This window comes from Panthera leo, chromosome B1 (assembly GCF_018350215.1).
Source record: "Panthera leo isolate Ple1 chromosome B1, P.leo_Ple1_pat1.1, whole genome shotgun sequence".
In the NCBI taxonomy this organism is placed as follows: domain Eukaryota; kingdom Metazoa; phylum Chordata; class Mammalia; order Carnivora; family Felidae; genus Panthera; species Panthera leo.
Genome location: NC_056682.1, coordinates 1,613,176 through 1,639,514, shown reverse-complemented (window position 1 = coordinate 1,639,514; position 26,339 = coordinate 1,613,176). Strand labels below are relative to the sequence as shown.

General features: G+C 52.7%; 2 protein-coding genes and 1 long non-coding RNA gene across 13 annotated transcripts in view; 1 reads left to right on the top strand and 2 right to left on the bottom strand.

Moving 5' to 3' along the window:
* The window catches only part of CLN8 (CLN8 transmembrane ER and ERGIC protein), a 43,906-nt gene extending 39,440 nt beyond the window's left edge, over positions 1–4,466 (bottom strand). Inside the window, exons 1-2 of the mRNA XM_042934161.1 lie at positions 3,783–4,466; positions 1,499–1,754 (exon numbers count right to left, since the gene is read on the bottom strand). The gene's annotated coding sequence lies outside the window, so the exon portion shown is untranslated. The remainder of the gene's footprint in view (positions 1–1,498; positions 1,755–3,782) is intronic.
* A 20-nt stretch (positions 4,467–4,486) lies between these two features.
* Positions 4,487–26,339, top strand: part of LOC122217313 — a 42,819-nt gene continuing 20,966 nt past the window's right edge. For 2 of the 5 annotated variants that reach the window (XR_006201398.1, XR_006201399.1), the window contains exons 1-4: positions 4,487–5,017; positions 15,970–16,332; positions 19,285–19,671; positions 20,636–20,882. This is a non-coding gene — a long non-coding RNA (uncharacterized LOC122217313). Of the gene's footprint in view, positions 5,018–15,969; positions 16,333–19,284; positions 19,672–20,635; positions 20,883–21,058; positions 21,875–26,339 lie in introns of those variants that run through there. The other 3 variants (XR_006201395.1, XR_006201397.1, XR_006201396.1) reach the window with 3 other exon arrangements.
* Positions 22,329–26,339, bottom strand: part of DLGAP2 (DLG associated protein 2) — a 399,292-nt gene continuing 395,281 nt past the window's right edge. For all 7 annotated transcript variants that reach the window (XM_042934155.1, XM_042934156.1, XM_042934153.1 and 4 more), the window contains 2 exons: positions 26,022–26,174; positions 22,329–22,664 (listed from right to left, as the gene is read on the bottom strand). In XM_042934155.1, the coding sequence (XP_042790089.1) occupies positions 22,446–22,664; positions 26,022–26,174 (372 nt within the window). In that variant the 3' untranslated portion in view covers positions 22,329–22,445. The remainder of the gene's footprint in view (positions 22,665–26,021; positions 26,175–26,339) is intronic.

The following is a 26,339-nucleotide window of genomic DNA, read 5'->3' as shown; positions in this document are numbered from 1 at the left end:
CTCCTGGGGCTCCTCTTACCCTCAAGGCCCCAACCTTGGGGCTCTGCCCTTGCACGCTCTGTCCAGTTGTGGCAAAATCCCTACCCTTGACACATCTCCTCAGCCTGCTTTGGCAAGAATGCTGTTGGGCTGGTCCAGCGGGAATGCCCCAGCGTGAGGCTTCCCACCCACCGGCACCCCAACACGCACCCGCCTCGGCTATAACCCACTTTTCCTTGTGGTGGACTTGCCCACCACCCCATCCCCTACTGCAAAGCCCACCGCGGGGACACCGCATCAATGGCGGTAGTTTCCTGAATAATGCCTGTGTCAGCACTCTTCAACAAGTGTCATGGGGAACATTTCTTCGACAATTGTGGCAAAATGAAAGCTTCTTAGAAAGAAAAAAAAAAATGCCAGAGAAGAATGCATTCTCTTGGAATCATTTCTGCCTATATGAGTATTCACTGCATCTGACTCTTTTCTGAAAAGTATGTGTTTGAACCACAAACCATGGTTTTGATGGCTCACGTCCAAGATTTTCAGAGGGCCCTGAACTGGGGTCCCTTTGCTTGGGCTGGTGTTGCGACCTGGGAAGGTGTGAGTGACCTCTCTGAGCCACAAACCTACAAGGCTAGAATTCATCTCAAGTGTCCGGGAACATCAAGGCTTCTGCTCCGTGAGTGTCAGCTGAGCCAGGGCGGGGCTCTCTCTGCAGGACAGGATGATCTGGAAGCTGAAGGCTGTGATTATCTTGGCCCAGAAAGAATCATGAGTCTCGGTTGGCCAAACACACAACCAAAACAACCAGCGTTTAAAAAAGTGCCTCGATAAGAGTGTGTTTGTTCAAGGACCAGGAAGCCAGGCTGTTCCAGAGCGGCCCTGCCCAAGCCGAGCCCGGGCTAGCCAACCCCTCCTGGGGGGCACAGGGGGTGCGTGGGACACTTGGGTCTTCGCAGCTGGTGGGGGTGGGGCTGAGGCCCTTCCGGGGCGGAGGCTGCTGCACCCACAGACACAGAACAGCACCCACAACGAAGGCAGGCAGTAATGCAGAGGTTCAGAAACCCTCACCAACTGGGAACTCACAGGAGCCCAGGCTGCGGTATGCTAAGCAAGCCTTCCCCCCGCCCTCCCCTCCCCCCCCCCTCCCCCCCGCAGGTCTGCCCGGTTCCATCCCCTGGAAAGGGGGGCAGAAGGGGCTCATCCACTGAAGGAAGTGGTGCAGCCTTGAGGAATGTTTAAGTCAGAGCTGCAGAGACAGGATCCCTGCGATCCCTTGGGATTTTTTTGTTTTACCTCAGGTACTAGTTTGGAAACAGACTTACAGGCTCAAAAGTCGCCCTCTCCTCCGCCCCCCGCCCCCAGCACAAAGTATAATGCGACGCACAAATCAAATATCTAGGCACGGAAAAGGAAATGAGAGGCAGTGTGTTTCGAGGGTCAGGTTGAACATGACACAGCAGGCAGATCCCCACAGCAGGTGGGCCCTTCTCGAACCCACCGCACAGTGAGAACTTACCTGAGTGTTGTTTCTGCTCTACCTCCCGGCAGGTGCACATTTACAGGGAGAGGCAGGTGCCGCCAGAAGTCACCGGCAGGAATCAGGAAACACTCCCCCGGTTCTCGTCTCCCTGTAATAAGTCACGGCCCTCGTGAAGGAGCCGGACGCGGGCCTCAGGCTCGCCCCTTCACGTCTGTTTGCAGGCCCCCAGGAACCAGACGACCTTCCATCTTCTCTGGTGCTGGCTGCTCAGTGGCCCGGCGCACGGCCTCCTCTGACCGTGACAATTACAGGTCTGAGTCACTGAGGGCGGAACACGATGTCTGTAGGGCTCCCACTGGCTGGGGCTGTCCACCCTCACCCCTGAGGGAAGCTGGTGCGGGGACCCCGTGCTCACACCCGAGCCTTTGGGCAAACCTGGCTGTCAGGAGCCTACCAGCCAGACCGGCCGCACCAGGGTCTGACCTGAGCCAAAGCGGTGCTCGGCCATGACTCTGGAGTTGGGGGTCACATGTCTCCACCAGGAGTACGGCCGGACCTTCATTTCGGCACACCGGCCAAGAGGGCCGTTTGCTCTTTTCTGCCAATAAATATTACCCGTGGAAGTCACTTAGCTCTGACTCCCAGGCGTCCGGGAGCCAAATTCTTGCTATTATACAACCTACTGATAGGAGATAACAAAGCGGTACGTGCTGGAGTTTACAGATAGCAGGAAAACAGAGATTACTCTTGGGGCAGTTACTACCTGTAGAAAGCAATACTACCCACACATATAACGCTTTTGTTCATAACGCGTGCTTTATAAACATTATTTTACTGGAGTATGTGCTCAAAGAAGATTAAAGTAAATAAATAAACAAACATGACCGTTTCTCTTTGCCTTGACACATTTCAAAAGGGGCAGAGGCATTGCTCTAAAATAGAATGTGTTCCCGGGGTGCCCAGGGGGGTTCAGTCGGTTAAGCATCTGACTGTTGATTTCCACTCAGGTCACAATGTCACAGTTTATGAGTTTGAGCCCCGTGTCGAGCTCTGTGCTGACAGTGTGGAGCCTGCTTGGGATTCTCTCTCTCTCTCTCTCTCTCTCTCTCTCTCTCTCTCAAAATAAACATAAAAAAAACCAAAAAACGTGTTCTCAACTGAGAAACTAAATCTCGGTTTAAATCGTTATGTCTGTGTGGTTTGTGTATCAATCCTGTGTTTTGCTTTCTATGTTTTAGGATGCTTTGATACGTGGGGGCCTCCGTGACGTCACGGGGACTGCGTCCCCTAGGGTGGTGATGACACCCCACCCACCCACCTGCTTTCTCCGGCTCTCAGCCGTGGGGCTCTGACCCCCGGGGCAGCCCCTGGACCCAGAGGAACTGAAATTACTCAGACCTGCCAGTCCCCGGTATGGTCAGCTGTCCCCTTGCCGGCTCAGTCCCTCCTATGAAAACCACAGTAAGGCTTCCCCCCTCACTTCTTCTGCCCCTGACTGACCCTGGGGCCTCCAGGGGGGTGGCCCCGTGGGACCTGCCCTGCCTCCTGTGTCCAGGAATCTGCGACCTTCAGCCACTTCCTTCACGACGATCACTTCGTGCCTGCGTGTCTCACGAGGCCTGCGTCCAGCAGATCCCAGGCATACACCCTCCGCTCAGTTGTGTACCTCCATTTTCAGAAGAACCAACAGTTCTTTCAGCCCGGTTGAAAACTAACAAATAAAAAACCAAAGACCAAAAGTCGCCTAGAAACAGAACGCAGCCGACAGCAGCAGGAACAAAACAGTGAGTTTACAAGGTGTCTGTGTTTAAAATCCTCGTGGGTAAGAAGATGTTGGGAGACCGATGCTGCTTTCTCTCCGTGGCGTCGGAGGCTCAGAGCTGAGGGCCGGATGGTTTACGGGGCCCACAGTCTCAGGTGGATAAGAACATCTGAAGTCAGCTCCCCAAGGGCTTTGCTAAGAGACAGCAGCCCCCCGACAGGAAGGCACGCGGGCCCGTCCCTCGCCTGCCCTGCGCCCTCCTGGTGTTCCCTGACGTGAAGCCATTCGCTGGCCAACCGAGTCTCCGTCGGTGTAGACGGCACCGGGGGCATCTTTGAATTGCGGGGCCCCGCCCGCCTGGCAGAGAGTCGTCGAGGCGGCCGGCCTCGGGGGTGGCCGGTGCCCCAGAGTCGGAAGGGACCCGGCGCGGGTCAGCCGGAAAGACGGCCGCAAGGCTGCCGGGCTCCCTTTCTCTGGCGCTCAGAGGCTGCGACAGACACCTGACCGCGCAGGCCGCCCTGTGACACTGCCCAGTCCTTCCCGCCAGCAATGCCAGACCTGAGGGCGGGCTCTTCCAGGCGGAAACGGGCAAGCTTTGTGTCCGGAACGAGCATCCCTCGGGGGATTTAGGTTTGTCTTCTGTGCCGCCGGCACTGTCCACAGGGACCTGGTCCACACGGGACCTCACTGTCAGCAGGGCCACTGACACTGGACTTGCTCGGCTGAGTGTCTTCCGCTCCACGTTTTCGACCGGCATTAAGGCGCGTGGGGTGCAGGCTGGCGGCGCTCTCCTGTGTCATGCGGTCGGTCACACTGTCACCTGTGAGGTGTCCCGGGCATCGAGGCCCTAGATCAACACCCTGTGTTACAAGAGACGCAGTCCCCAGAGGGACAGTCCCCGGGACACGTTGACCGGAGCCACAGAGAAGCGGCTGGGGCCAGTCGGGAACGTGGGACACTGGGCGGGACAAGCCAGCGAGCCGGGAGTGAGGAAAAGGGGTCTGGCGTCCGTGGAGGTCACAACGGCCCAGCGTGCTGCGTGAACCCCGGCCTGCCGTGACCAACGCAGAGCGCCAGTCTTCCTGGGACTTCCGCTGATCTTCCTGCGCGGTAGGGGGCGTGGTGAGGTACAGGAACGGTCACTCACGGGAGAAATGGGCGGAGTCGAGTCGAGAGTCCATGGCGCCTGCGCAAAGGCTCAGCGGCCTGGGCGGGGCGCGAGCGTGGGCGCGAGCGTGGGCGCGAGGGCTGCTGGGTGACGACGGCCGGTCGTGGCCGAGTCCGGTGTCTGGAACGTGGGTATTCATCTTCTCATTTAAAATCCTCTTCTGTGCACTTAACCGCTCTCAGTCGGCGGGAAAACGTACTTGACCGCAAAACCGTTCTCGCAACGCCCGCTCGCAGGGTGCCCCTCGGGCTCCCGAAGACGAGCCAGAGCGGAGGTGACGGAGACTGCGCGGCTCCTGTGTGCGCAGGCGCCGGGCCGGCGCGGGACTTGTCTGCCTCGGTTCCTTTTCCTGGACACGGGGCCGGCGACCTTCCTGCCACTGCGCCGCAACCAGGCGGCCCACGGTGCGGCCACTTCGGGTTGCTAAATATCTAGATACTTCCGGCCCGCATTGCCAGGTCCACTAGGCGTCCCCACCGTCCGGTAATTACCGTCGCGCTGCCTGGCGGCCGAGTCTTCTGCGTGTGGCCCCCCTCACCTCCCGGCCCCGCCGTGGGATCCGTCAAGCTAGTACTTTCCACGAGCCAAGCCCTTGGGACGGCGCCTGCCACCGGATGAACACTCGGTAAGCGTTTGCGACTAGTGGTAAGTCTCTCATTTTTCCAGAAGATTCAATGCGCAGTCTCTGTTTGTTTTATGTTAAAGGAGTAGGCAGAAGGTCAATGTTGAAGTAGTTAAGTTCTTAACTGAAGCGCGTAATTAAATATTAATTGAAAAGAAGAGTAGACAAGGTCTGTGAGACGTTCAGGTCTCTGTGCCCCGCGCTGACATGTTACCTGCGAATTCAGGGGGAGAAAGAAAGTTGTTGGAAAGGGGAGCCTGCGTGCAAACGAGTCTGCGGGTTAATCAGGTGGGCCCGTTGCGGGCCACCTGGGGCTGTCACCGTCTGTTTCAAATCCAGGCACGTAGCTTCTTAATGAGGACTTTGGTGAGAGGCGTTGAATTCTCAAGGGCATTTGCAGGGACCCAGCAGGAGATCCGTGGAGCCCAGGAGGCCGCCCTGGAGGTGGGGTGCCGCGGGAGAGGCGGCTGGGGGGCCTGGGTGGGGGGGGTCAGGGAGGGCAGGAGGGGCGCGCCGTGGGGCCCCAGGACAAGGGTCCTTCCTAGTTGAGGCTCATCACTGTGAACTCAACCCTGTGAGGTAAGCACTGGGGAGTTTAAACACTGGATTGTAAACTCTGTGTGAAGACGTCTCGAGGCCTGAGAACTGACATGGTGGCAGTTGGGGGGGGGGTCCCTGAGGCACCACGTCCCACTGGTGCCTGGGTCCAGCTGTATCCATCTAACAGGCACCTAGTTAGGCCGACCCTGGGGCGGAAGTACGGAATGACCTGGCGTCTTCTTAGCCGCCCGCCCCGCGACAGCTCCCAGTCCAGGAGCAAAAGAGAGGGGTCCCCTCCACCCGTGTTGTCCCAGGGAGGTTTCCAGGGACTGAATGTCTGCATCCTCCCCCACGGTGACGGGACGGTGCCAGGAGGTGGGGCCCCGGCGGGTGATCAGGCCTCGAGGCGGGGGCCTCATGGGGGGATTAGCGTCCTTCGCTCTCTCCCTGCGTCTGCTGTGCCACGGCCCCGTGGGCCCCGGGAGGACACTTCTCACCACACACGGGCTCTGGTGGCGCCCGGATGTCCACCTTCCGCCTCCAGAACTGAGAGGAATGCCTGTGGTCTAAGCCTCCGGCTGTGGTTTTCTTTGCTATGGACGCCCGTTCGGACGAAGACACGGGCGTCCCGGTCATATATGTGCATCTGTTTCTGTAATGACACGGGCGCTGTGTGCGTGACGCATATTTACGGGAGCGCCGAGGAATGACGCGTACAGGCCGCTAGCGAGTGTCGGGGCTGGGCTCGGGCTGGCGGTGCTCGGGGCTGGGCTCTGATGCACAACCTGTGCCTTCCCGCGCCCCGGGTCTGGAGGACCTGGCCCCTCATAACTGGGACGCTTGGGACGACAGAAATGTGTTTTCTCGAATCCTGGAGGCTGGACGTCCGAGGTGGGGGTGAGGGCAGGGCCAGTTCCCTCTGGAGGTGCTGGAAGGGTCTGCTCCGGTCACTCTCCCCGCTTCTGGTGGTTCCCTTCACGTGCCGGCTCCCCACGTGCGTGCCTGCCCGCTGCGCTGACTCCAGATTCCCCTTCGTACAAGGAGAGCTGGCGTCCTCCACTCGGAGCCACACTGATGGTCTCGGGTTACCTTGACTACCTCTGTGAAGACCCTATTTCCATAGAAGGTCACATTCTGAGGTCCTGGGGGTCACGACTCCCAACGTACCTGGCTTGGGGGTTGGGCACCTGAAGGGATCCCCCCCCCCCCAGAATCCACAACCCATCTCTTAATGGCTAATTCCACTAACTCGTCACTAGATGATGCTAGAGGGTAGGTTTCTTATCTGGGAGACTAGCTTTACCACTGGATTTTCATAGTTGTAGACATTTGGCAAGTTTTAGAAGCATCATTACTGGGTTTCAGTTGTATGAGTTCACCTTCGAGACATTTAACACTGTGTCCTTGGGATAGACAGAATTTATACAAATTTAGGGAAGTTTCTATTCTTGGGATTTGTATTTGATATAAAATACACTTTATAAATGCATTTTGATGCACATTGGTACTGGTTGTTGATACATATCTGGGCGGTACGTGGTACGTGTCCACAGGGCCCCCCCTGTGCACGCTTACTCAGGAATATAGCAACAGCTCCAGGAGGAAGCCAGGCGGGAGGGCAGGGAGGGCCAGTGACTCACAGGTCACTAGCCTGGGGGTGGAGCAGAGGAGGAGGGGGGCTGAGCACGCCGTCCTCACAGTCACTGTGCCTGTATTTACTGTGGGGGGAGGGGAGGGACTGGCTGGTTATTCCTACAGATTCAGGCAGAAAGCTTTGTAATAAGTCACAGAAAACGAGATGCATACCAACTTCAGGGAACACAATGAGGGGCTTGTCCTGTCCCCTGCCCCGCCCCCCCAGTTCGCCTTGGCAACCCGATTCTCTTCTTACTTCTCTTTGTTTGGGGGGATGGGGAGCAAAAACAAGCAAGTGTAGAAACAGAACCTTCCTGAGAACTCAGGGCGCAGGAGGCAGGGGTCCTGGGGGTCCTTCCCCTCAGGACAGGGGAGGGAACCTCCAGATCCCACATGCTAGGGAGGCCCTGGGGAAACTCAGTGTGGCAAGGGCGCAGCTCGGCGTCGGCCAGGCCCAAATTCCGGGGGGGCAGGACCCTCCGTCCTGCATAGGCATGCCTCATCCAGCCATCCGGCTCTGGTTGCTGTGACAAATCCCACGGACAGACAGGAAGTCCTTGTGGGGCTCTGCTTAGGATAGCAAGGCACCTGGCATGGAGAGCAGGGGGTCATGCACGGGCAGAGAGGACACCCCGGAGTTCGGATGATGACAGGTAGGGTGGCCATGGTCACCCTTGTGGAACGTTGGGACCAGGGGAGGTCGGGTGTGGCTGGCTTTGTCTCAGTGCTGCAAAAGCATTCGGTCGGACGGAGTTTTTTTTAACGTTCTTGCACTGCAAAATGTGAACGATCTGAGCTTTAAGATTTAAACATCCTTAGGCATTCAAAATAAGGACCAGAAGCCACAGACGACACGTGGAGTGTCACCTCAGCATTCTGTCGCCCAGCAAACCACCAGAAGTGAACAGACACCAGTTTGAGAACTCAGGGTCTCAGGGTAGAAACTTGCAACTGTGAGATAAGTCAGCCCTCAGGAGGTGGGGGGGGGGGGTGTGGGGCCTGAAATCGGGATTCCTCAAGATACACATGGGAGTGAAAACACGGTATCTGTCTTTCTCTGCCTGACTTATATCACCCTCCAGTTCCATCCACGTTGTGGCAAAGGGCAGGATTTCATCTTTCTCGTTGCCAAATAGTATTCCCTGTTTATATAAACCACGCATCGGTGATGGACGTTTGAGAAACTCAACAGAAGACCATGGGGGAAGGGGAAAAAGTAGTTCAAACAGAGGGGGGGCGGCTAACCATTTAAGAGAATATTGAATACTGAGAACAGACTGAGGGTCGATGGGGGGTGGGGGTGGCTGGGTGATGGGCACTGAGGAGGGCACCTGTGGGTACGAGCACTGGGTGTTGTATGGAAGCGATGAGTCCCGGGAATCTACTCCTGAAGCCAAGAGCACACTGTCTACACTCTGTTAGCTAACTTGATGATAAATTCTATGTATAAAAATAAAATAAAATGTAAAAATAAATAAAGTGAAACCGGAGGATATGAAAATGCATGTGCCCTCAAAAACACAGAACTCACGGATTGAGACGCTGTTTTCCCATAAATGCCTGCTTGACAGGAAACTGAGGTAATACTAGAATTTTCTCGAATGACCCTAGTGGGGCTGGTGTCACCAGATAAGCTGAATTGAGCTTTTGTTTGTGTGACTGCGGTGGTTTTGTCGGCTGGGGGAGGTTTCTGGGGTGGTCTTCATTTGTTTAGATTTTAACACTCTGGGTGAACTCTCCCCTCTGGACACTCGCTGCCGCTCACGGCCCCAAGTCCCCATGGCCTCGCCTGCGGCTGGTGTGCTCGTCCGGTGGCAAGTCCCTGCTGTTCCCGAAGACACTCCTCCTTTTGACAGTTCCGCTCGGTTTGTGTCACTTTCAAGGTCAATTGAGTATAGTTACCAATAGTCTATGGTAGTCTTTTTTTTTTTTTTTAATTTTTTTTTTTAACGTTTATTTATTTTTGAGACAGAGAGAGACAGAGCATGAATGGGGGAGGGTCAGAGAGAGAGGGAGACACAGAATCTGAAACAGGCTCCAGGCTCTGAGCAGTCAGCACAGAGCCCGACGCGGGGCTCGAACTCACATACCGCGAGATCGTGACCTGAGCCGAAGTCAGACGCTTAACCGGCTGAGCCACCCAGGCGCCCCAGTCTATGGTAGTCTTAACATTCGCTAAGAGGGAAGACAGAATTTCTCGTCACATGTGACACATTTGTAGTACCGAACTTACGGTGGCCATCCCGTCACAACTGGGCACGTAGCCAGTCCTTCCGCCTGATATACCCAACCTGCAATGTCACATGTCCACCTCAGCTCGATTAAGAAGAGGAATTCGGGAGACGGAAACTCATCCCTCCCGTTACTGTCTTCATGATGGCTCACCTCTGTGCTTGGATCTCTACCTGGGCGGCCTCAGATTTAAGTATCAGCATATTGGTTCAACTTGTCTCCATCACTGCTGCCCATCTCAGGACGTGGGTCTTTATGGGGAAGAGAGTTTTCCATCCTGGAAAGAACCTGTGCGTTTCATTTTCTAGGTCACAGAGCCCTCCTGCAGTGTTTACCAAGCGCCTTCTGTGTGCCAGGCTGGTGCCCAGTGACCCTGAGGGGCTCTTCCTGAGGATTTTCCTTCCTGGCCCATTAGGGGGACGTGTTCATGCTTGGGGCTCACTTCCTAGGGCAGGGGAAGAGCTGGGCCCCTGGGGGGGAAACCTGAGGCCCTGGGTGGGGGGTGGGGAGCTGGGCCCCTGGGTGAGGAGATCTGAGTCCATGGGGAGGAGACCTGAGTCCCTGAGTGGGGAGCTGAGCCCCTGGGGGGAGAGACCTGAGTCCCAGGGTGGGAGGAGCTGGGCCCCTGGGGAGGAGACCTGAGTCTCTGGGGGGGTAAGCTGGGCCCCTGGGGGGAGAGACCTGAGTCCCAGGGTGGGGGGAGCTGGGCCCCTGGAGAGGAGACCTGAGTCTCAGGGCAGGGGTGGGGGAAGCTGGGCCCCTGGGGAGGAGACCTGAGTCTCCTGGGAGGGGGAGACCTGAGTTCCTGGGCCCCTGGGGAGGAGACCTGAGTCACTTGGGGGGGGGGGGTGCTGGGCCCCTGGAGAGGAGACCTGAGTCCCTGTGGGGGGTGCTGGGCTCCTGGGGGGGAGACCTGAGTCCCTGGCGGGGGGGGCAGCTTGGCCCCTGGGGTGAGACCTGAGTCTCTCGGGTGGGGGGGAGCTGGGCCCCTGGGAAGGAGACCTGAGTCCCTGAGGGGGGCAGCTGGGCCCCTGGGCAGGGGGGCGGGGGGGTAGACCTGAGTTCCTGGGGGGGAGCTGGCCCCCTGGGGGGGAGACCTGAGTCCCTTGTGGGGGGAGCTTGGCCCCTGAGCGGGGGGAGTCCCTGAGTCCCTGAGTGGGGGAAGCCTGGCCCCTTGCGGGGATACTTGAGTCCCTGGGGTGGGGGGAGCTGGGCCCCTGGGGGGGAGACCTGAGTCCCTGAATGGGGGGAGCTGGGCCGTTGGGAGGGAGACCTGAGTCCCTGGCGGGGGACAGCTGGGCTTGCCCTCACTCAGCTTTGGCAAGTTTACTTCGAGGTGCAACACAATTCCCTATGAGGTGTATTGTTCCCCTGTCATAAGAACAAAGCAACTGAATGAAACCTAGGATGCCCCATTGATCTCCTGCTTGAGTCCAAGCCCAAGGTGGGGGCCATTGTGAACCAGATGATGTTTACCGTTTCCATCGTGTGCATGCAGGTAACCAGGTAACTGGCTTCTGCCTCCCTCCCGCGCTTCTCTCCCCCTTCCCTTTCTTTCTTTTGTGTGTAGCACGTTTAAAAGGTGTGAAACAGGAAAGTGGACTGGGAATAATGAAATTGTGCGTTGAAACAAGAATTAAATCTGTAATTATATAACCCATGAGAGCTACTATGGAAAACTCCCCACGCTCCCCATTGGTGCCTGATTGATTGATCCTCATGGTCTACACCTCACGACACACAGCTTCCTGCCAGGGATGCTCGTCATGTCTTGTTGGGCTCATGGCCGTGGAGGAGCGTCCGTGCAGAGGACCCACGTACAGTGACACACGTCTGTCCACCCGCCAGCGGCAGTTGGCAAGTATTTTGCAAACACAAAAATACCTGGCCAGAGACAGCAATTATTGGTTGACTTTAACTAGGGATTAAAATAAAGAGTCATCACTTCCCGGTCCATTTGTGATGCCAATTTTCTTCCTGAGTCGTACCCTGTGGGTGAGTTCAAAGGAGGATTGCTAGTTACAGAACAGAATAATTGCTCTGTGTTCCCAGGGCCACTGTCATTTTGTGACGGCTTGTGTCAAACTGCTCACGGTTTCAAGTAGTGTTGTCTGGCCGATTCCTTGAACAAAAATCGATGTGCCCAAACAGCATTGACTCTGTGTGTTTGTTAACTTAAAAATCGGTGTTTAACGATGGTACTTATAGTTGTCACCGTCGTCAGCCAGAGCCGAGTCTGCGAGGAACCAGCTCCCAAACGCCACCCTCTGTGCCAGGAGCTCAGGGCCCCAGCGGTCTCCACCGCGTGGATTCTGATGAGTCCAATTTCTTTTGCCTGAAGCCAAAATGTCCCCGGGCAACTATAACAAAAGATGTTTTACTTTGGAAACAAAGTTGTCGCTCAAGTCTGGCGGCCACTTGCCGCTCCTTGTTAATGCCTGAATCTGCACAACACATTTGCCGCGTGTCCATTACTTCAAATGAAGGCTCCCTGTTCAATTTCTTTTATTCTCTTTTTTTATACTTTTTAAAAAATGTTTATTTTAGAGAGAGAGAGAGAGAGAGACAGAGCATGAGCAGGGGAGGGGCACAGAGAGGGGGAGACACAGAATCTGAAGCAGGCTCCAGGCTCCGAGCTGTCAGCCCAGAGCCCGACACGGGGCTCGAACCCACAGACTGTGAGATCATGACCTGAGCCGAAGTCGATGCTCAACGGATTGAGCCGCCCAGGCGCCCCAATTTCTTCCTGGTTATCATGGTGAGAGCAGGCTGGCACTCTACAACCGGGTGTGTCCAGGGAATTGTTGGCCTCAAAAGCCCAATCTGTATCTCACGTCTGGAAGCTTCCAACAGTCATGTTTCAAATGCAGAAGGAGAGTCTTTCTCAGGGACATTGCTCACTGAAGATCAAGGCAAAAGCCTCTAGTATTTTGGTTTGTTTGCACTATGTCATGAAACCAACGTTTTCTTTGAATACATTTGAATACAATTGACCATTTTGGGATATTTCATAAGTTACCAAATTACGGCCAAATCTCATTAGTGAGTATAAGATCACTGGGAAAGGGCAGGGGAGGATTTAGCAGATGCCTGGGAAGATTCATTAGGATTAGATTCCAATGTTAATGAAGGAAAGTCACCTTGGAGTCTGTCCCCATGGGGGCTCACCAGCTCTGGGCAGGCTGACCTGGGGTGCACCCAGCACCTGGGGTGCCTCCCTCCATGTGGCTGGGGTCACAGCGGCAGGGACAGACCCCGCGCTGGCAGCGAGTGCAGTGAGGAACCACGCAGGGCGCGGGGCTTCGAGGCAGAGATGGGCAGTGTGGAGAGAGGGTGATCTCTCACTGGGTGTGGGCACCTACGGTCTCTGCAGTTTCAGAACAAAATCTCGCAGCTGGCAGGGAAAGACATCCTCTGGGGACTCTTCCCCCTCTGCCCCTGTCTTTGCCAGGTGTAAGAGCCATTTCTCAGGCTGACACTGGCTGTTGGCAACCCTGAGGAGCAGGTCAGGTCTCCCCCCTGGACCAAGAGCAGGCGTCCTTCCTGCTGTCTGTTCCGGGGGGCCCCCAAGTGCAGGGATCCCCAGCCGTGCTGCAAACACAGAGCGTGCACGGCCTCGGCCCCCACGGCAGCTCACGGGCCCCTGGGAAGTCGACGGTATGAAGGTTTTCTGATCCCAGGTTTCTACCTTTGACCGGCATGAATGCAGCAGTAACAGGCCGGCTCGTTAGCTTATACGTAAAATAAGAACATCGATGACCCTTCACAGACCAATGACACTACTGTAGTTGAACATAAGTGTGAAATCACAACTCTCTCAACCGCGGTATCTCCAGCACAATGCCCAGGACCTAAGTGGTGTTCTACAAATATGTAGTGAGTCAGTGAACGGCGGATAGGGACACAGAAGACTTAGGTCCCTTCATTCACCCAGATGCTCACCGATAAGTGTGTATAAGAATACTGTGAGCATGTGGTCACTGTCACATGCTTTTTTGGGAGCGGGAGCCAGAGATGGAGGATGTCAATATATTTCTTGTGCTCAGAAAGCTCACAGTCTGATCTCAGGCCAGTGAACAGGTGCATTCTGCTTATGTGGCATATGATGATGGATTAGATGCAAGGTGGAGCACCGTTTTGGGAAAACAGAGAAGAAAGTGATCAGCTCACTTGGGAAGCATGAGGGTGGCAGTCCAAGGAGATGGCTGGGGTCACGTGAAAGCGTGGCAGGAGTCTGTTAAGTCCATGGAGGCGAGGTCCCAGGGCAGAGCTGTGACACTGAATGCTGCAAGAATTTGAAACTGCTCGTGATTGTCCCAGCGGGAGCCCCGGAGATGGGAAGGCATTCGATGATGGAGAGTCCCACCAATGTGAAGAGGAGTCTTCGGATGTTTCAACCAGGAGCCGCCCTTGGGGGATCTGGATCATAGAGACAGCGTTTCGGCAGGTGACAGGGAACAGCCCAGTGGGACACAACGGGAGCATGTGGAGAGGGGGTCCTGGAGGACTATGTGACTGGTCTGACGGGAGCCGGAGGGAGGGACGCCGGCCACCAGCGCTGCAGAGTGGTGTCCCCGGTGCTTCCGGACAGGGGTCTGTGTTGGGAGAGACAGGGGAAGGCTGGTCGGGGAGGCCGGAGGAAGGGGCTGGGGGGCCGCAGGGTCCCGAGGGATCACTGGTGTTTTGCATCCCAGTGGGGTGTCTGTCACAGGGGCTGGGACAGGAAGACCTGCCCGTGGAAACACACACGGAGGTGCGTGTTTCAAGCGTGGCCTGCATGGTCACTGAATCTCGGCTTTGCAAAGCGTATTGTTTGTAGAAAGTTGAATTTTTCACACTCTACGTTGTCAGAGCCCATAGCGGTGTAATGAGATCACGTGCAAATGGACTTTCATCGGCACTGGACTCTACTTGTTCAGAGAACATCCATCGAGTCCATTTGAAACCACAGCAGTCCCATGGTGCGCTCCCAGGAGCTCGAGGTGGCGTCATTTGGCGGGATGCCGAAGTTTGAAGTCATGTCTTCGGAAATCATCACTTCTTTCCTGGTACGACATCTGCGCGACGCTCTTTGCCATAATTGGGAGTCAAGTAACAATTCTCTGAACATACCAAGTGATGCTAACTTAAGAGCTCACGAAACAAAAATAAACAAAAATAAAGAGCAGAAATCTTTCCAATGTCCTGATTGTCAAAAGGCAACTTGTTTTAAATATCACATAACAGAAAGCAAGTCGAAAACATCCAAATGGTTGCCTCTGACATTTCTAATGGCCGCTTCTTGTTTTGAGGGTGTTGTTGTTTCTAGTCAATGGGCCGTTTGGGGGGCGCGTTGTGGCTTCTAGGGAGGCCGAGGGGACCAGCCGAGTTCTCACCATCACCCCACCCGCTTCCCTTCCTTTGTATTGGGCTGACTTCTGGGAAAACAGTGTTAAACCACTGTTTAACTGTTAAACGATTCGTGTGGATTGAAGTGCAGTTTCCAGTCTAATGCCAGGTAAGTGAAAACTTTCACCGAAGCATTTTGGGACTAAAACACATATATATACAGGAAGCCTCCTTTTTGCTCTTGACAAGTGTGTTATAGAAACAGGGCAAGTGGAGAACTGAAGTATTAGGTGTGTGCCTTTCTTTTAGAAATGGCTTCTCTGAACAGAAAACTGCTGTAAATGGTGGCGGTTGCCCAGTGAGTTCCGCGGGAAGGGCCCTGTGTGGAGTCAGCCCCATCTCACCCAGCTCCACGTGCTGCCACAGGGTTCCTCCACTGATTGTCACACGCACGGGGTTGCGGGGTAGGGGGGGAGGTTTGACTCCGCGCCATCACCTCACCTACCAACCTCAGCGACCAGAGCAGGGAGAGGGAAGGAAACGGTGCTGAGCATGGTCCCCAGTGACCCCAGGGGCAGGGGTGCCAAGCTGCCCTTTCCCGGGACCTCCGCTGGTGCTTCCTTGGGGCTCGGAGGGGCAGACTCGAGAAGGAAGCCCAGGCACGTCTGACCACGCAGGTAGAGGGGAACTGGTGCCTGACCAGCGTGGGGGATGGCCTGCTCCACCCCAAGAGACAGAGCACACTGCATCTCTGGCACTGGCTGCTTGGTGGCGGCCAGGGTCTCGTCCTCCAGGCGGGGCCCCCACTCTTCCGGGGTGGGGGGCTGAGTCACTGCAGACACAGCACCCGGCCTCTCTCATGGAAGCCTGGGTCTGAGACTCAGCATCATGACCTAACAACGTGTCTCCTCTCGTTGCAACTCAAGAGAGTCTAAAACAACCATTAACTAAATACCGTAGTATTTATTAATTTTAAACTCATTTCAGTCTGTGCCATTTTTGCATACATATGAAATCTGTAGCCTTAATAAGTGTCCATTTCTTCTTAGTAGATAGAGAAATCGAGGCTAGTTCAACAATGAAATATATAATGGGGGAAGGGTGCCCTTGTCTGTGATAAAACTCTTTGGTCTGTATCATTTTTTTCTGAGTTTAAAGTAACACGAGAATTCACTCCAATGAAAAGTAAACATTGCTTTTCTCAAAAAATTTAATTGCAGAACTATTTACAAGAGGTGGACATCAGCAATACAGAGATCAAATGAGAGAGGCCTCATCAGAGGGGAGTCGATGGAGAAAACGGTGGGCACGTTTTCCTTATAATCGGCTGAGCGTGGGGAAAAAAAAGTCACGAACAAAGAGAACTCAAATAATGCAACCTGGTGGCGTCTGAAAGAAATGACCAACATTCTGATACGTTATTAACAAGAAGCAAGACGAGGCGGTGACGGACCGCGGGCCGTACGTTCCCGTCGGGTATTCTGCATGCTACTAAACAGAATTTATCAAAAGAACCATAAAAGCATGAGAGAGAGAAGTACGTAAAATAGCTGGATCCCAGTGAGGTGTAACTTTGCACAGAGGTGAATATTTGGCACTCTGCTCATCCTCGTTGATATGGTTTCATATGTATATATATTTATATATATATATGTGTATATATATATATTTATATACTTCTTTTTAAAACTTGAACTAAACAGCTAGTTTCCTGGTTCTGACATTCCTTGAACTTCTATAGGAGGCATTGAATTTAGTCCTTAGGCCACCCCTGGGTATTTTGGCACGTAACATGGAGGTGGGTATGTGAACTGGTCTCTAGACAGGAAGGACCTGTACAAGAGGAAAGTGGCTTAGCGATCGGAAATCTGAGTTCAAAAGTAGCCTAGGATTGTTTACTACTTGTGGGGGAAACCTTTGAATTCAGCAAACCAGTTATAAGGTGGAGGGAGGGAGACACATGCTGAGCCCTTTTACCGTGATATGGTCCTAACGCTGGGATGGCAGGGGCGGGGCGTGGGCATGAGTTGGGGGAAAACCAAAGAATGGTGAGTGGCGTCCATAAAGGACCACAGACAGCCTCTGAGCTCCCTTCACGTGTGTTGGCCGAAGCACAGAGCACACCGTCTACTGGCAAGAGAGAGATTTGTACTTAAATTGGCACAAGAAACCGGGCCGACGTCTTTCGTCATGACCCCTCCCCCACTGAGTACATGAAAGCTTGGACTCCCAAGCCTTTCAGGTTCGGAATAAGCACCCATGATGAAGAGTCACATAAAATCTAAGAAAGTAGGGCGGTAAGCCTCTGTTACCTTAGTTGGTGTATGTACAAAATCTTTTTAAAAAGTACTGGTGGAGTAGGTAACTAACGTTTCCTCTGCAAAGAAGTCATCTGTCACGTGTTTACACTGAAACTTGAAATAATTTCTTCTCACGCTGGATAGAAATGCGAGGGTTAGGGTTAGCGATTCATAAAGTTACGGACACGTCGCAATGTTGCAGGGATGAAAAGATGGGTGTTTCTTGGAGCGTTCCCGTGGACCACTTCCGCCTTCTCTGAAGCCTGAGCTAGAACAATCACAAAGAGTTGGAATCAGAGGGGCAGATGTCGCAAACCTTTAGCAATTTCGGTCAGTCTGTCTGATTCCATTCTGGATGTGCTCCCAAATTGTGTTCCTTCACCCCTTGAACATTGGGCTTGATAGCCATCCATGCATCTAAGATGCCGCTGACCTTAAGTAACGGCGAAGACATTGCCTAATTCTGGGCGGCATCTGGTTCTCTGAGATATTTATGAACGGACCTGACTTTTGCCAGCGTCCCACACCTGGTGGGGAGGACTGTTGGCCAGAGGGCCCTGGGCTGCATCTTGAGTGGTAATTCAGGCTTTTGCCACCGGTCCGCAAGGAGCTTGGAGGACTTTGGAGCCCACATGACATTGATTTTCATAATCTGTCTGCGAGTGAGACAAGAGACAGGAGGAAACAGACGTGAAATGAAGTCTGGCTGATGTATGATTGGGAGCCAGGTTGTTCGATGGGTCAGCTAGTGATTTTCCAAAACACTGTGCGGCCACTCTGTGCTGACGGGCGTGTTGTCGGGCGTGTGGAAGGGCACCTCTCCTCCAACACTCGGTCACCTTCCCTGCCTTACTGCGACCGTCAGCACAGCACAGGGGACCCGATATCATGGACACGGGAGGGGTTCGGAGTGAAGCAATACGCCCAATGCTCCAGCCAAGCGGTTGAATGTGTTCCCACTCAGCAGCGGACCACATCCCCGATCTCTTCTGCTTGTGGTTTTCTGATCTGTTTTCAAGTTTTGGCATCCTGTATTCAACCCAAACTTTCAAAGGGTAAACAGATACCAATGAAAACAAAAGAGAACCCTCGGGAAGTTCCAAGGGCGTGTGGCTTGGAGACCACAGTCTGCAACTACCTGATTAGTGTGTTAAATTTGCAGTAAAAAAAAAAAAAAAAAAAATGGTCTTGAGAAGAAAGGAGGCGTCTGGGAAAGCAGCAAGGAGTACACAGAAACGTGTCGAATTTGGCTTGAGGCGGGTTTCTGGGGGGACCAGACTCAACACTTGTTGACTTGTTGGCAGGACTGTTCTGGTTTTCAGCAGTGGGGGGTCAGACGCCGCACGCAGGTGCCCTCCCACGTGGGTACACTCAAGTGGTACATGCCACGTTCATACGCTTCCTGCTGACACCACCGAGATGTCGGGGGGCCTCTCTCACGAACAGCAGCCCAGCCACTCTGTGCAGCCTGGGGACGCGCCAGCTCCCAGGCTGACTCCAAACAGCAGCACCCGACCTCCTGCCCAGTGAAGGTTCTGGTAACACGCTGGCTGCCCTTCCCAGCAAAAACCCAACTCGGTGTGGGCTGGTGGTCCTCTGAGAGGCTCCACGGGCCACACGAGGTCCGGTCTGGCTGTACTGGCCTTCTGGCAAAGACCGCGACCCCTCTCACCCCTTCCTACGCGCCAGCAAGAGGTCTGGCCCAGAGCAGACAGCGGTTCCGACGGGTGAACACACAGTCACCACAGGAACCTTGGCCAACGGCTGCCAGATGATGACTTTCCGGAAAGTCCGTCCTGGGTGGGGTTGGGGCGGGGTGTCTGGCAGGGCTGGAAGTACGCAGCCTGGGGTCTTTTGACTGGCGTGCGGGGACCGTGTTGAGAAAGGCAAACATCTAGAAGACACAACCCCAGCGCAACGATCGCGGCCCGTACGTCTGAGTACCCCCCTTCGTTGCCTTCCTGCTCTAAGTCTGGCTTCTCCACGGGAGCCGGTGGGGGGGGGGGGGGAGTCCCCCCACTGGGGAGGTCACTGACTTCGTGGCTATGTCTTTGTGTTTGCTTTTTTAAACAGGGAGCCTTAGATGTGATCATTTTCTCTAACGGTACACTTTTCTATTTAATGCTAGAAGTCTTTAGTATTGATCTTGAGGTGAACACATCAACGTTTCCTTTTAAACAAAAGTGTAAATTTTTGGTATCCTACAACAGTTCCATTCTTTATCCACTGTTCTAGGGCAGTCCTACACGTTTGCGGAGAGGAAGGTGGCAACAAGCGTTACCGGTGACAACGCAGACGGTGCACGCGACGACGACAAACGAGGATGGGGGAGAGGAGTTATGTGCAAAGTGCTCTTGTTCCCAAGCGACATTCACCTGCTCGGGCTTCGTGGAACTTAAGGGTCCTGTTTATCATACTTGTGTTTTGATTTTGAAAGTTAAACTAAAGCCTTCAGCGTGGCGATGCTGCCGTGAGCAAAACGCTGTGTCAGCTCGTGTGTCAACAGTTACGCGGTGTCTTCGGGGAAGAACGCTGTCCGATCTGAGCGTCTCCAGCATACGCAAAATCTCTTACTGAAACTATCTCCATAACGTGGTGAGACGGCCACACTACAGGTCTGTGGTGCGTATCTGCCAGAAGTGCCAGAAATAAGTTGGTTTGATTGACTAACACAAGTATCATAAACAGTTTTATTTTTCGTTACATGTACAATGTGTAAACATGGCTTATCTGCATTTCACGGTGGGATGTCGCCTGTGTGAGAAGTGAAAATATTGCACTGAGTCATGGTGGCAGGTGACACTGCCTGGGGGCCGGCGGCAGGCCCTGGCTGCGTGTCACATGACCTTCTTTGGGACTCGGTGGACCGGACAGGGGTTCGTACGCACCCCCCACTGCGAATCGGTGGCCACTGTCACGTTTAGCTACAGGTTAATCTCACCTAGGGGTGGTTCAGGCCAAACTTTTGGGGGATTTTAAGATAAAAATGAGTATACAAAACATAAAAAAAAAATCCAAATTCAGTGAACACTTTCATTCAAGTCAGGGTCAGAGAAGCTGGGATCTAGAATAGTTGTTGTCTAATCTTAGAATTTGCCATTAGACGTTTTGTACAAGCTGCAGGAAATGAGGTAAAATGCATCAGCGGCCAGAAGATTTACATGTGTCAGCAGGTCTGGGCGCATATGTGCATTTTACATTTCCTCTCCCTAAGGGGTCTACACTGACTTTGCTTTTCTGTGGCTATTTCTAAAGAGCAGTTCATCTTAAATAATACATCATTTTTAAAGTCTAAAATGCCAATACTTGCAAATACATTTGTTTGTAACATAGTATAGTGAGTATAGGAAGAAGTGTCGTTACTGTATACTACTCAGGATTTAAATATTTATTTAGGTAGAAAAAATGCTTTGAATACTCTGGGGAAATAGGATTCATTTATAGAAGAATATTTCAGGGAATTTTTTTTTTTTGCATTTTTCAAGGATATACATTCGTACTGATTTTTGCTTCCAAATATATTTTAAGGCTGTTTGGTAAAATATACCAGATATGAGGCTCAATTTACAGGGTTTTGTTCTTACAGGGAATTCTTAACTACTCAGCTTTAAAAAAGTAAGACTTGGAAGGCCAACATGCTTTAGTATCAACTGTGCTCCAGTGAACCCCATGCTTGGCTGGATGGAGAGTATGAGGAAAAGAAAACACTGCAGGCCGGAGCAGCACCCCCGGGGGATGACCTCACTGGATGTCCTGCTGGTGTCACCAGGCTGCAGGGGGACCTGGGGGCATGACAGTGCCCGGCAAGCTGAGGAAACAAAGTGCCAGAGGAGGTAAGCCAGGGCTGCTCCGCCAGCCGAGTACTCGGTACCTCTCCGGGCAGCGGGAAGGCCCGTGTTTGGGGAGGAAACACCTGTCCCCAGGTGCCATCCTGTTTTCACCTTGCGTTACAGTGGGGACTCTGAGTTTGGGATCCGAGGGAGAGATTTGACGGGCTCTTCCTCTGCAGATGCGTCTGGACAGGGACACAGGAAAGCGATGCTGGGATGACGGTCACTGCGTCTAAGCGTGATTGTACAAGTGGAAAGCCTTTTCATTCGAATCCTTCCTGCTTTGCTCTGGTGCCAGTCAGAATCCTGAAACCTAATTACTTTTCTCAGAGTCCACAGCTGGAAATCACCACATGTGACCTTTTTTTTTTTTTTTTTTTGTCATGTCTAAAACAGGCAAGAAATATATTCTTGACTTTAGCGATACTGCATAGGACAAAAGAATTCTGGAAAAATACAAATGTAAGCTACATTTCTTCTTTACCATTTAAGCTGAGAGATACCACTCACATTCATATTTCTTAAACTTTTTACATCACAACTGTCATTTTAAACAAGCAAACTTTTTTTTTTTTAAGGATACCCTGGAAAGTCAACTGATAGAGCAGTTTGAGAATATATATACATCCATAAAAAAAAAAATCACAGGTACATAAATGGGGACACTTACAGACAAGACTGTGTGTGGTAGAAGTTATGAAGGAATAAAACATACGATGACTCTTTCATCAGAATAAGGGCGATTATTTTTCTCTTTACATGCCTGCTACAGGCCAGCCAGCCTTCTGTAAGACTCCAACCCTTTTCATGTGTCACTCCCTTGGGTGAATGAACACTCAGCTTATTTTGGGACTGTTAGATGCTGTGCCGGAGATTTCTATCGTGTTCAGACTTGTGACCCACCCCTCCCTCCCCCCCGCCGGGGGTTTCTGGAGAACCGCACGGCAGGGAGTCGGGTGGCTGGAGAGATGGCTTCTCATAAACTCTGCACAAGGACCCTGGTGACAGGGGCCGGCTAGACTTGGGGGGCAGGGGGAGGCACCCCCAGGTGACGGGGTGGGGGTCTTTCTTGCCTGCACTTCGAGCTGAAGCAGTTTCCACTGGGGTGTCTGGTGAGTGGCAAGATGCACCCGTATCTAGTTGTTAGTCTTGCCTCGAATTGTCACACGCTTTATAAAAATATAAATAACAAAAATGTGAGCTGGGCTCCATCTCGAGAGGTGTTTCCTGTGATCCTCTGAGAACAGAGCGGATCAGGGAGGTGTCCCCACGCCTAGCTGGCACAGCTGACCGTGGGTCAGACCACTGGAGGGGAGGAGGAGGGGGGGGAGGGGGATGGGGAAGGAGGAAGGGGAGGAGGAGGGAAGAGGAAGGGGGAAGGAGGGGGGGAGGGAGGAGGAGCTCTGGCCGGGGCTCGGCGCACGGCAGAAATGAACGCATTCCGGTGTGTCTATGGCACAGAGAACACAACAGGGTGTATTCGGTGGAGAAACAAGACTAAAATTAGCGGGTGGGTGAGAAACTGTACACGCATCTTGTTAAAAAGAAAAGAGGGCAAAGGTGCCCCTAGAGCCGCGTCTGGGCCTCCGGGATGTAGATCTCTATGCTGTCTGCGCGCTCCGAGGCCGAATTCTGGCGGAAGGAGGCGGCCCGCTTGGCAGCCATGAGCCGCCTCCGGGCTTCTTGACGCTGTCTGTCCGGCAGGTCCAGGGACTTTTCTCTCGTGACAGGAAATTTCCCTCTGGGGGGCTTCTTTGGTATTGGAGGGGGGACCTTTCTTTCTTCCTGAAAAGGATCACAGGTCAAAATTGGGGACATCAGAGGGGAACAGCGCCAGTCCATGGGCCTGGTCTCCGTGCAGGGTGACCGCAAACTGCCCGGGACACCACCCCAGTGCTTGACCGGCCCGGCCCCACGCCCCCAACAGTGGCCTTGCCGCCTGCCTGCTGGACACCGTGACTTCCCTCACACCCTCCAGGGCAGGGAGAGGGGCTGGGTGACGGCCTTACACGTAAGGAACCAAGTCCCGCACGGTAACATGGAACGTGTCCTTGGTCTCAGGCTTATTTTCTTGCTGTTGCTAGATTTTTGCCATCTCTGAGCATTGGCAAATATTCACAATTTCAGTTCTTGAGTATCCCAGGTGTTTTGGAAGGTGTCACTTGATATCCCTGTCATGTGCTACAGACTTTTCAGCAGACTCCGGATTCTAAGGACCTTCATGGAAACCATCTTACATGGGGGAGCTGTTAGCCAAATTTCCTGTTATGGGCCTAAAACCCCTTGACATTGACTAGATGATAGATTAGATAGATAGATAGATAGATAGATAGATACATACATACATACATACATACATACATATGCTGGCTGGCTGGATAGACAGATATGGTGGATGGATAGATGGGTGGATGGATAGGTAGATAGACGGATAGGCAGATAGATGTGATGGATGGATGGACAGACTGACAGATTTGGTGGATGGATGCATAGGTAGATGATAGATAATAGATTAGATGATAGATAATATAGATATGATGGATGGATAGATAGATACATAGATATGCTGGATGGATGGATAGACAGATATGGATGGATGGATAGATGGATAAGCAGATATGCTGGCTGGATGGATGGATAAACAGATATGATGGATGGACAGATATGGATGGATGGATGGACAGATTTGGTGGATGGATGGGTAGATAATAGATTAGATAGATGATAGATACATAGATATGATGGATGGATGGATAGATATGGATGAATAGATATGGATGGATGGATAGATGGACAGATATGGATGGATAGATGGACAGATATGGATGGATGGACAGATATGGATGGATGGATAGATAAACAGATATGATGGATGGACAGAGAGATAAATAGATCTGATGGATGGACAGATATGGATGGATGGATGGATGGACAGATTTGGTGGATGGATGGATAGGTAGATGATAGATAATAGACTAGATAGATGATAGATAATAGATACATAGATATGATGGATGGACAGTAGATAATAGATATGGTGGATGGATGGACAGACAGATTTTTCACCTGCTTGGTAAAAACATGCAAGTAATTACTTCTGACCTTTAGCTCATATTCTTAAATAAGTCACAAAAGTAGGTGTAGGCATTTTCCAGAAGGCTAAATCACACAGTTCTGCAGCAGATATATAATGTTATATTGTGTCTTTACTGTTTTGGTGAAAGGTCTGTGTCCCCAACCCTGCCCTGTTATTGAACGTGCATCCTAACTAACAAAGCTGGACCCAACATGGACTGCCCTTCCCAGCGGGTGATGGCAGGGCCCTGCATAGCCGACTACCTCCTTCCCAGGGAAGGATGCCTAGCAGAAGGCGCTGGAACCTTTCCTTTCCTGGGCAGGGATCCAGTTGTTGGGGGAAAACCGCACCCCTGTGTCTCCCTTCAGCCTCTGCAAACATGCAAATGGGCCAGACGTGCTAGGACATTGTGGGGAAGGCACAGCTTGGGCAGACACGTGTGGCAGAACCCCACCCACTGGTTTTGGCAGGAAGGTTGTTTTGGTGTCTGACACTTTATTCCCATGACTTATTTTTAAATGACTTGGCCAGAAGCAACGACTTCTTACTCTTTGGCAGGCATCCACAACAGTAGGGTAATGGGTTTGTTAAAGATTTCATTCAGCTCTTTCAAAAGTTAGTTCCTAAGTTAAGCACATGACTGTATCTACCTATTCTTTTCTCTTTAATTGGTAGCCCCTGAAGTGTGGGGCTGTAAGAAATACACAGGGGCAATTCTTGTGGGAGTCTCCTGTTTAAAGGGACTCCTGGCCTCCAGGTGTCCTGTGGTAGGAGAGGGTTGACCAGGTGGCCTTGTGGATCGACAGGGTAGAGTGGCTCCTAAGCACACGGCCTGGGGCCTCAGTGGTGTGAAAGAGCAGTTCATGTCTGCAGTGGGGTGTATACCCTCGGCAAGTGGATGGATAGATGGATGGATAGATCGTGTATACCCTCAGCAAAAGGCTGTCTTAATTTTGAGGACCATTCTCCCTGCATACCTTAGGTAGAAGGGGTTGTATTAGTTGTCAATTACTGAAGAATGAAAAATAGGAGGGATCATCGCAGGGCTCTGGGATGGTTAAATGGGTTCTATTTTTAGTATTTTATTAGAATGGCATTTTCATTGGCGATCTTAGGATCTCCTTCACTACAAAACCAGACCATAGATAGGACTTGCTAATGTACCATTTATGGCTTACAGACAGCCTACACCTTCCCACTCCCCTCTGCCCCGTCGTCTAGTAAAGAGGGGGTGTGACAGTCATCTGCAGTGGCATCTATGACATCGAGCCCAGAACTCCACCGACACAGTCAGTGGCACCTTTGGAGGAAGATTGAGGATGGCAGTGATGGCTTTTGTTCTAAATCTCTATGTAGACATCCTCCGCTATATAGTAACACCACTGTCCTAAAGTGTGTTGGATTAATTTCATCATTTTATTTGAATCGATAATGTCTACCTAGAAACTCAGATTATGATTACTTAGAGCGTCTTTCAAATGTGTTAGGAAATCAATGTATTTGTTGCTGATTCGGACCTACCTGTTACCCTACTATGGATGGCATCTGAAGGGGAGAAAGATCACAGGCTCAAATTTAATGGAACCTTTCAGCCTGTTTAAGGGCGAAGGCTGACAGATCTACAGGACATCTAAGTAGAGCCCACAGTGTGTCTTCATCTTCCACTGGAGATAAACCACCAGAAAGTACCGATATGAATCGGTAGTTGTTGTAACCAGACCTCACGCCTTCCTTGTGGAGAATCATTTCTATATAATCCAAACACAGGTTTGATGAAGGCACAGGGTAGGTCCCTATAAGGAATGAGACTCTTCGTCTCCATGTGATTTTCCGTTCGAGTCCCAGAGATACGGCAGAAGGACCTGTTACCTGTACCCCCCGCCGGCGGCGTTCGTCCCACGTCAGCTTATCGCCGGCTCCGCGTGCAAGCATCTGCACACCTGATCGTGCGTTGCCGACTGGAGACCATGTGGCATGACACAAAGGAGCACCTGCCGCATTAGGGTTAGGCTCCGGGGGCCCGCGGGGAGCAGCACGTGGGGGGCGCGCGGCCCGGGCAGGGTTACCTTTCTCTCCGGAGACTCTATTATCTTCCAGTCTTTGAGCTTCAGCTGGTGCAGCTCGTCGAACTTCATGCTGACGTCCTCGACGGAGAGCTGCAGCATGTCCCAGTAGCCCGCCAGGTCCTGGGACGTGGGTCTCGGCATGGCGCTGGGGTCCTGAGAACACACGGGCAGAACTCAGAGCCATGAACACCCCCAGCTGGCCCAGGGCTCGGGGGGTGGGGGCCCCGCTCCTTCCTGCAGATGCTTTTCAAGGAACCAGATTGGGGGGAAGCCTGAAAAATTCATGCTCTGACAAACATTCCAGAAGGCCCACGAAGG